Here is a 9643-nt window from a genome sequence, read left to right as displayed (position 1 = left end):
TATTGTGAAATAATGAATAGGAGATTTTGTGTTATTATGGGGTTGGGGGGGTGGGAAAGGGGAAATTTTTTATTAAAATAGTTTTAATCAAATTAATTTTAATAAATTGATTTGATAAAAGGTGCCCAGGGATGGGACCCAGGGGGAAGTTTTTTGTTAAAATTGTTTTAATAAAATTTTTTAGAGATATGGGTGATATTTCTGATATGGACAATACATATCTGTGGCAATTACAAGAACTGAATGACCCTCTACAAAAACGGGCAGTAGGTTATTCCAACATACACCCGTGGTCGTTTGTAGGGCCCATAAACTAAGAATTGTCTTGACACATTTAAGTGGCTAGCATAAATCAACACAATATTTCATGACTTGAAAATTGTGTGAGGGACTAGAGCGATAGCACAGCGGGTAGAGCGTTTGCCTTGCATGCGGCTGACCAGGGTTTGATCCCCAGCATCCCAAATAGTCCCCCAAGCACCGCCAGGAGTAACCCCTGTACATTGCCGGGTGTGACCTAAAAAGAAAGAAAAAATGATTTGAAATGCAAGTTCCAATGTGTCAAGAAAGAAAGGAAGAAAGAAAGAGAAAGAAAGAAAGAAAGAAAGAAAGAAAGAAAGAAAGAAAGAAAGAAAGAAAGAAAGAAAGAAAGTCTTGTTCAGAACACAGCCACACTCAACAATAGTCTGTGGACACTTCGTCCCTACAGAGAAGACCCGGCCAGCTGGAGGAGGCCTGCATGGCTCATGGGGCTAAAACATTTACTTCCCTGACCCTGGGCGAAGGTTTGCAGTCCCTGGTCTGGAATCACTGGAGGAATCACCGGAGCTGCTGTGCTCCGGGATCACTGCTGGCAGGGTCCTAGAAGCCACATGCGGTGCAGGGGATCAAACTTGGGTCAGTCCTGCGCAAGGCGTGCGCATTCAGGGCTATTGCTACAGCCCCAACTGGGCATCCTGAGGCAGGCGTCGGGGTATGTTCTGTCAGAGAAAGGGAGAGAGTAGAGCAGGAGGCATGGTGTGGCAGGGTGAGGCAGTGACCCGGCACTGGTGGGTGGGCGCCAGGATGCTGCCCACTCCTCTTATCCAGACCAGCTGGCTGGACTGGAACCCAAGGACCACAGAAGGCGCCAACGCCCTGCAGGAGCAGGAGGCACCGACCAGTGCCTGAGGAGCAGGCGGTGTCCTACTCCCTCCACTCATCTTGGCGGGGAGGTGAGGAAATACCCTACGCCCAGGAAAAGATGCAGGGAACTCACTCTCCTGGAATGGGTCAGTGCTCTTGCTTCCCAGAGCATCGCTAAGGAGGTGTTGAGAACTCCCGTCAGGCTCCGTCTGCCTGGGCTCGGAGGGTCCTCTGGGCAGACACTGGCCCAGCCCTCTGGACCTGTGCAGTGCCCACTGTGCACTGTCCACCGAGCCTGGCTCCAAGGAACGGGAGAGGCGCTGGAGGAAGGCAGAGCTCAGGAGAGGATGGTGAGACGCAGGAGAAGCAAGTTAGAGGGGAAAAAAATCAAAGAGGGAATTGGGAAGAAAAACAGGAGAAGCAAAGATGGCAGGAAAAGGGAAAAGAAAGCAAGACCAGGGCGGCCTGGTCGTTTCCGGCGCTCTGGTCAGGGTGGAGCGGTCACCACCACGTGGTCCCTCCAGCCGGTCGCCACAGCAGCACCCTGGGCCCGGCGGGATGGCGCCGCGAGGGCCCTGGGCGGTCAGTGACCCACCTCGCTTGAGACGAAGGCTCAGAAGTCGGGCGCGGCTCCCACTGGGCGCGGAGACGCGGGTGTAGACCGGTGTCTCCCCGCCCGGCGCCCAGGGCGCAACGCACAGTCTCCGAGGGTTCTCGGACGCCGTGGCAGACGGACCCCAAGACCCCCCCCCCCGCCTTGCTGCCCGTTCGCGGGTTCCCACAGGCGGTGACCTCCCCAGCAAGGGGGTCTCGGCGGACTCGATCCTGGGTAGCTGCGGGCGCCGGCTCCGCGGCGAGGGGAGGATTAGCTGCGCTGGGCCCGTGGGGGCGCGTAGGACCGCGCGGGTCCCCCGACGACAGGGACTTCCTCCTGCTGGGTTAATCCACTTACCTGTGCCTGCACCCCGCGCGACTTTTCTAAAGAAAACCAAGAATGACAAATGCTACAAAACAAAAACGAAGTAACCCCTCCAGGGGGGAGAAAAAACCGGAAGGGACAGACCTGAGGACGAAGGGGCTACCGCGCTCACGGGGGCTTGAAATCAGCCACGAAGGGAAACCCACGCTTGAACTTGGAGACATTCCTAAGGGAACGCGCCGCAGACCCGTTTCTCCGGCGGGCGGCCCGGAGGCGGCGGCGGGCGCGGGGGCACCCGGACAGGCGGGGACCCTCTGCTTCGCGGACAGGGCGGACGTCGCAGGCTCGGCACCGGCGGCGGCAACGGGCGGTCTCGGCGACCTCGGGGCCACCGCAGCCGTCCCGAGAGGGGACTGCACGAACGAGGCTCCCCCAGAGGCGGCAGGGGCGGCAGGGGCGGCAGGGGCGCGGGCGCGCTCCGGCGCGCTCCGGCTCCCGGCGAGTCCCCGCGGCCGCTGGCGAGGGGCGACCCTTCCGGCCAGGACCCTGCTCCAGGCCTGACCCGGCTTCGTTCCGAGGGGCCCGAGGTCCATCTCCGGTTAACCCAGAGAGGGCAAAGCAAGCAGGAATCAGCGTCCCTAGACCCTCCAGAGGTGTAGCCCGGGCCTGCCCACCGCCGGACTCAGTTTCCCCATTCTTCCCCTGCCCGCGCGACCCTGTTCCCAACGCGGCTTGAGAGACCCACCTCGGAGGTTCCTCTTTGAAGCGAGGCGTCCTGGCTGGGGCTCCTGGTCCAAGGGAAGTGGCCCCCGTCCCACCGTTTCCAAAGTGTCCGTGGGGTTCTGGAGCGCGCGGCGCGGAGGAGGGGCCCCGCGGGTGGCGGGGACACGCGGGCCCCGCCGCTGCCATGAGCCTCTCCCGGCCGGCCGGCGCGGCGCTGACGTCTCCTCCGCTCGACCCGCCTCGAGTGGACACTGTCCGGACCTTGAGCCCGGAGGGCGGGAGGCCCCAGTCGGGTCTGGTCGCTGCGCCCCGGGCGGGGGACGCCAGGACGCCTCACCCCAGACTGTGCTGCGGGCCAGGGGGAGGGGAGCCGCTCTTCTCCCGGCCTCGGTGCTCCTGAGTGCGAGGAGGGCCCTCCGGGTCTCCGCACCCCGTGTGCCGCCTGCTCGCGGGGAAGGCCGCGCTGACTGCGAAGGTTTCGTCTAAAGGGGGTTTATCTGCGGGTTTGCTGTGGAATCGCGCCTCAGGAAAATCCAGGCCAGAGCGGGGCGCACCACGATTGTACCCAGCGAGAGAGGTGCCCGGATCTCCCCCTCCCCTCCGTGTGCTGTCAGTTATTTGGACCAGCCTAGACTCGGAGATGAGGGTGCGCAGGGGAGAGGGGCCCGCCAAGAGCCTCACCCTTTTTGCTCCCAGGGGGCTGGGGGCGGGAGATCCTGCTGGCGCTGCAGCCTAGGCCTCACGATTGGGATAAACGGCCCTGGCAGGAGCTCAGGGAACGGAGGGGAGGCCCTCCAGGGCTCACACGGGCGAAACGGGGTGCAGGCTGCGGTGCATGGATCTCCCGACTGCCTACATCTGAGAGGTGAGGCGCCATCTAGCAAAGGACCCCTCACCGTCAGATCTGACCCAGGAGCCTCCTGGGGGCTGAATTCGTTTGGTATAGACCCCGATTCTCTGGACTGGGGGGAGCGAGACCTGGACTGGGATCCTAGATGATTTTCATAGATAGTGGGGGGCCCAGGAGGAGATGAAGTGTGGCTGAGAGGGTGCCCTAGGGAAAGAAGAAAAGGGGAGCAGGAGGCTGGGGTGGCCAGGGGAGGGGGTGGGCGTGGGGAAGCCTAAGGGCGTGGGGAAGCTGGGCTTTGCTGGCCCAAACAGGATCACAGAGCCTGCCAGGGCCCCCGGCTCCCTGCCCACCGCCCTCTACTTGCCTCCGCTTCCCTACCTAACGGACTAGGAGGTTGAGGTGACTGGGGTTTTCTGTGCCTGTGGCTGGGGTGGGGGGTACCAGACTATGCTGCCCTGGGCTCTGGCAGCTCTCCAGCATGGGGCATTGAACTGCATCAAGGACAGAGAACTGCCCCAGGCTTCCCTGGGAGGGGCGGGCTCCGTGCAGAAGATCTGCACTCTGGGTGGCCTCGCGCCTGCCTTCCCCTTCCAGAGGACTGTGGGGGTTCTGCAGGGTCTGGAGGCCTCCCACAGGTCCAGGAGTCCCGCAGCTCTGAGCTTCCGGATAGGCATTCTCCTTGCTTCTACGTATCAGGAGTCCCCATGGGTTCCATTTCCCAGAGTTGAGCACTGAGGCCCTGGACGCGCTCACACAGGAAGCCGAGGGGGCTGGCCCAAGCCAGGCCAGGGACTCTATAGAGTGAAGGGCCAGGGCTGGGCAGGACCCACTCAGCCTGGGGGAGGGGACATTCTTTACCGCTTTCTCTGCCCAGAAATGGGGTTCCTCCCCAAGAGAGTAGGGGGGGAACGGGACTTTGGGCTGCAGAACCCTCATGAGATCCTCAAGAGCGAGACCATCTGGGACAGATCGGGGACCCAGACAGGGGCGACCGGGCCTGAAGAGGGCCGTGCAGAGAGCTCAGCTCCGCAGCAGCTGAGTCAGGCTCCACGCTCACCTGGTGATGAGACGGGACTTGGGAGGGTGCAGGGAAGAGCCAGGTCAAGCTCCCTTGGGTCCTTCGAGTCCCACTGGGCCCGGAGGCCCCCTCACCGCGCTCAGGCCAACCCTGGTTTCTTTGCGCGCCCCTGGGCTGGGCACAGACGGAGGCTGAGCCGCCCTCTGCCCCTGTTTCTCTGACGAGGGCACGCGCTCAACTCTCCCTGCAATGAGAGTGAGCTCGCGACCCCTCGGCAAGGGCTGAACTTTTCTTTCTTGCATCAGGGGGAAGGAGGCAGGCAGTGCCTGGTAAACTGAGGCGGGGCGCACAGGTGCGGCCACTCCACTGCGCGTGGCGCAGCCGCCTACCGCTACACCCCTGCCCCGCACCCTGGAGCGAAGCTGCACGGTGGTGGCCAAACCGCGTGGCCTACCCACCCCGTGCTCCGCCCGACCTTTCCCCGCGCGTCAGCCCCCGGCCAGCCTCTTCCCGGCGGTCCCCTCTCCTTGCCCAGCCCTGCCCGCCTTCGCGCTCGCCAGCACGTCCCGGCGCGCGCCCGCCGCGCCCTCCCTCCGCGCGCATCCCTGGCACCTTCCCCGCCGTCTGGCATCTTGGGTGGCCCCCGGCGGCTCGCTCCGGCCCCTCTCACCTTTCCTGGGGCCTCTTCTTCTCCCGGGGTCCCGTCTCCGCGCGCGCCGTCCGGGGTGTGCGCCGCACCGGCTCCCCCGCGCCGCTGGTCGTCCGGCCCCTCTCGCGTCCCCCTCCCACCTCCTCCCCGCGCCGTCCCTCCCTCTGGCTCGGCCCGGGGGGCGCGGGGGGCGGCGGAGGGCGGGGCGGCCGGGCGGGACGGGGCGGGGCAGTGACGCGAGGCGGCCGGGCAAGAGGCGCGGCGCCGCGGGGCGGGGGCGCAGTCCCGGGTCCGACCGAGCGGCCGAGCCCCGCGCGCCCCGCCCGCGCCCTGCGCCTCCGCCCGGACGGCCGGCGGGGGAGGGGGCATGAGCCGGCGCCCCCGCGCCGCCCCGAGCTGCGGGCCGGCCTAGAGCCCCGCGGGGCCCCGCTCCCGAGCCGCCGCCGCCGCCGCCGCGCCGCCGCGCCCGCCCGCCGCCACGCCGCCATGCAGCGGCCCGGGGAGCCCGGGGTCGCGCGCTTCGGGCCGCCCGACGGCTGCGCCGACCACCGGCCGCACCGCTACCGCAGCTTCATGATCGAGGAGATCCTCACCGAGCCTCCGGGGCCCAAGGGCGCGGCGCCTGCCGCCGCCGCCGCCGCCGCCGCGGGCGAGCTGCTCAAATTCGGGGTGCAGGCGCTGCTGGCGGCGCGGCCCTTCCACAGCCACTTGGGTAGGTGCGGGCCGGGCTCGGGCGCGGCCGGGGCAGCGGGGCGTGGGGGTGGGGGGGAGGCGGGGGTGCAGCCCGCTTAGGCGGGTGCGCTGGGGGGTGGTGGTTGGGTAGGGGGGCACGGCAGCGCGGGGCAGCGCGCGGGGTCGCCGGGTTCGTGCCCGCAGGCCGGGCCGTGGGATGAGCTCGCGCTGCTGCAGCCCGGAGCAGTCCAGCCCGGGAACCAGGTCTCGCGGCCCTCGCTGGTGCAGAAACGGAGGACGGATGCCCAAGGGACGGGTAGAACGATCCGGGCCCCAAAGCGTCCGCCTCGGCCTGCGCTGCTGAGCTGCCCCGATGGCCGGGGGACCCCAGGCAGTAAAGCAGAACCCCGAGGTCTGCGCGAGGCCGTGTCCCCGAGGGCTGTGCCAGACCCAGGCGGGCCCTGACCTTTCCTTCGGGAAGCCGAGGCTCGGGCTTATAATCGACCGGGGGACTTGTCCTGCGCTGTCACCCCACGCACTAGGCCTAGCCTGGCCTAGCCGGACTGTGAGCCTCTTGTCCGCTGGCCCTTTCGCTTCCTGCTGGCCGGCAGTCTGCGGGGAGTGGGCCACTGCCCAGGCCACGCTGATGCGCGCTGGTTCCCGTCTTTCCCCGCCACCCCTGCCCTGCGCTCCTCCTTCTCCCCTTTCCCGGCTTTCTCCTCCTAAGGGGACCTCCCTCAGTGAGCCCCCCACCCTCCTCCCTTTTCCGCAGTTTACCCCGCCAAGCCAGCCGGCTCCTTCCCCGGTGACCCTCTAGGAGGTGAGGCAGCCGGGCCGGCTTGTGGCTTCTAAGTCCCGCTCCCAGTAACCTTTCCCCGAACCTTTTCCCCCTTCAACTGCGTTGTGGTTAAAAATTCGTTTGAAGCGGGCAGCCGGATTCATTTTAGGACTAACGAAAGTATGGCCACCACCGCGAAGGGTCCGGAGAGAGGAAACTGGAAGGCCGGTGTCTGGAATAGCTGGGTGCTTCGGAGGCTCGGGGCAGCGGCCAGCGCCTTCTCGCTAACCACAGGGGCGCTGCGTGGCAAACAAACAAACGCAGGGGAGAGTAGACGCACTCCCGCGCGGGTGCACCCTTTCCCAGGGCAGAGAAGAGACGCAGATTGGGCTGGGGGAGGCGTTCCTCCTCCCTTGGTTTCCTCGGGTTTTGATTCCCCGTGAGACGCGTCGGGCCATCGAGGCGCTGCAGACCCCGAAGGCAGCGCTGTAGGCACACCCCGCTCCCTCGTGCTCCTACTTGCGCCGTGCACCGAGGCGTGGAAGAAGCTGAGCTTTTGTACCCAGTGGCACTGAGCAGACAGGAGCTCACTGGGACCGCACTCTCTCCCCTCAGCCGTGTTGAAGGCAGAGCAGGCTGCTGTGTTTAAGTTCCCACTGGCACCGCTGGGCTGCTCCGGCTTGGGGTCGGCACTGTTGGCCACAGGGCCGGGGCTGCCTGGTGCCCCCGGGACCCCACACCTGCCTCTAGAGCTTCAGCTCCGAGGGAAGCTGGAGGCTCCGGGGCCAGGAGAACCGGGCGCGAAGGCCAAGAAGGGACGTCGGAGCCGCACGGTGTTCACGGAGCTCCAGCTGATGGGCCTGGAGAAACGGTTCGAGAAGCAGAAGTACCTCTCCACCCCAGACAGGTAGCACAGGGCCAGGCTGAGCCCCCCTCTCCCCGGGCGGTGGGGGGGGGGGCTGCGTGCTGAGGGTGCACCCTGCTCTTTTCAGAATAGATCTCGCTGAGTCCCTGGGCCTGAGCCAGTTACAAGTGAAGACCTGGTACCAGAACCGGAGGATGAAGTGGAAGAAAATAGTGAGTGTGTCGTTCCTTCCCTAGCCCCCAGCCCCTGCACTCCGGGAAGGCTGCAGACCCCTGGGCAGAGGGATAGTACAGTGGCTAGGGTGCCCCTCTCGTAGGAGACCGATCTGGGTTTGATACCATATCCCCCGCCCCCATCCCACCACCAAGAGCTCAGCCTGAGTAATCTCAGCCAGGAGTAATCTCAGAGCACAGCCTGCGTAGTCCCCAAACGATCAGAAAATTAAACATAAAATGAAATCTTAAAGGAGCTGCTGACCTAACCCACCCTAGTCTCAGCACTCTCTGTCCCTGGCGCGGATGTGCCTTGTGCCCCTTGGTCTAGCAGCCTGTCTCCTTCCCCCAACGGTGCTCAGACACATGGCCGTGGTTTCTGGGGTGAGACACACCCTGAGGTGGCCTTCTCGGTCCCTCAGGCCCTGGCTAAGAGCCGTCTGGGGTGGGTGGGGGAGGACCGAGGCTCAGCTCACCAGGGTGTGGATTGTACCCCACACCTCACCGCAGGTGCTGCAGGGTGGGGGACTGGAGTCGCCCACCAAACCCAAGGGGCGGCCCAAAAAGAACTCCATCCCCACAAGCGAGCAGCTCACAGAGCAGGAGCGTGCCAAGGAGGCGGAGAAGCCGGCAGAGACTGCCGGAGAGGCCAGCGACCGACCGCCAACCGACCGACCAACCGACTGACCGACCGACGGGAGCCGTGAGGACTGAGCCAGCCAGATGCTTGCGCTGGGGCTTGGCTGGGCTCCCCACATTGCCTGGGGAGACCCCCGCTGTCCATGGGAATCTCGGCCCGGCCCCTTGCTGTCCAGGCCCTTGGCTTTCTCGTGTCTGATTATGTTGGCTCGGACATTTGGGGCCAAGCAGAGAAGGACACAGAGCCAGCCTCAGGCTCGCATGCATTCAGGTGTCCTGGCTTTGGAAATTCAGAGTCCCGAGCTCTCAGAACGGGCCACTCCTGCGCACTCACACCTGCCCCTCTCCCACACCCCCACTTCCTCCTGGCCGGCCCTCTGAAGTGGCCAGGCACACGCCCGCTTCTGTGAGTTTGGGGGACCCCCAAGGCACAGGGATGACTCACAGGCTCCTTCTGGAAACCGAACCCCCCACATCGCTGGGGCCCCCCTAACCCCGATCTTGCGAAGGTGGTGATTTCCTCCCCCCCCAATAAAATATTTTATGACACAGAGGGACTTCATGAGGGATTTTCTGTGCAAAAGATACTCACTTGCGTGCTCCTGAAATAGCCAGAGAGGAAGTGAGCTTGGTTCTCTCTCCCTGCGAACAGCCCAGATTGCCACAGGTCCAAGGAATCCACCGGTCCTCGGTGTGAGGGGCTCTTTCAACTGCCCACCCTTCATTCCAGTAGGAATTTGTAGTAGCAAAAAAAAAAAAAAAATCCAGTAGCGAAAGGGACTGGGCCGCAGGGCACAGCCCAAAGTCGCAGGGCCCAGGTGCCTGGAAGCAGTCCGCTGAGAACGATGGTGCCTCTGTGGGTTTCCTGTCACGTGAAGCACTGACATTGGATGGCCCAGGTCAGCCCTTCTGCAGCCACTGTGGGCCTGGACACTGAGTCCTGATGGCAGCCCCCCCCCCCCGCGCCCCCCCCCCCAGCCAGGGAGAGGAGCCAGCCACTGCCTGAGCTGTGCGGGGCAACATTTTCTAAGGTTTGGGGGCCTGTCCAGAGGCCTGTTCCTCAGCAGGGAGGTGGACACAGCCGCCTGCCCAGTCTCAGCGGGGCTGAGCGCGTGGCTGCCCGCTCCTGCCCCTGCAGCTGCCACACACAGACCACAGCCTTGCAAGGGCGTGGGACGTCACCCTGCTGCAGG

At 64.6% G+C, this 9643-nt stretch overlaps 1 protein-coding gene across 1 annotated transcript; it reads left to right on the top strand.

The window, feature by feature from the left end:
* Positions 1 to 5770: 5770 nt before the first annotated feature.
* Positions 5771 to 8498, top strand: BARX1 (BARX homeobox 1). Its single transcript, XM_055124398.1, has 4 exons — positions 5771 to 5996; positions 7350 to 7641; positions 7727 to 7811; positions 8322 to 8498. Exons 1-4 carry the CDS (start codon positions 5771 to 5773, stop codon positions 8496 to 8498), a joined length of 780 nt encoding a protein of 259 aa, XP_054980373.1.
* The last annotated feature ends 1145 nt before the right edge of the window (positions 8499 to 9643 follow it).

This window comes from Sorex araneus, chromosome 2, assembly GCF_027595985.1.
Source record: "Sorex araneus isolate mSorAra2 chromosome 2, mSorAra2.pri, whole genome shotgun sequence".
In the NCBI taxonomy this organism is placed as follows: domain Eukaryota; kingdom Metazoa; phylum Chordata; class Mammalia; order Eulipotyphla; family Soricidae; genus Sorex; species Sorex araneus.
Note: the sequence above shows the minus strand (reverse complement) of the source record. Positions and strands in the feature narration are given on the sequence as shown.

Excerpts from the sequence above, each read along its gene's own strand:
- BARX1 (XM_055124398.1), top strand. The coding sequence starts at position 5,771 with ATGCAGCGGCCCGGGGAGCCCGGGGTCGCGCGCTTCGGGCCGCCCGAC. Across the intron at positions 5,997-7,349 it reads GCCCTTCCACAGCCACTTGG|CCGTGTTGAAGGCAGAGCAG; the intron begins GTAGGTGCGGGC and ends CTCTCCCCTCAG. Across the intron at positions 7,642-7,726 it reads TACCTCTCCACCCCAGACAG|AATAGATCTCGCTGAGTCCC; the intron begins GTAGCACAGGGC and ends TGCTCTTTTCAG.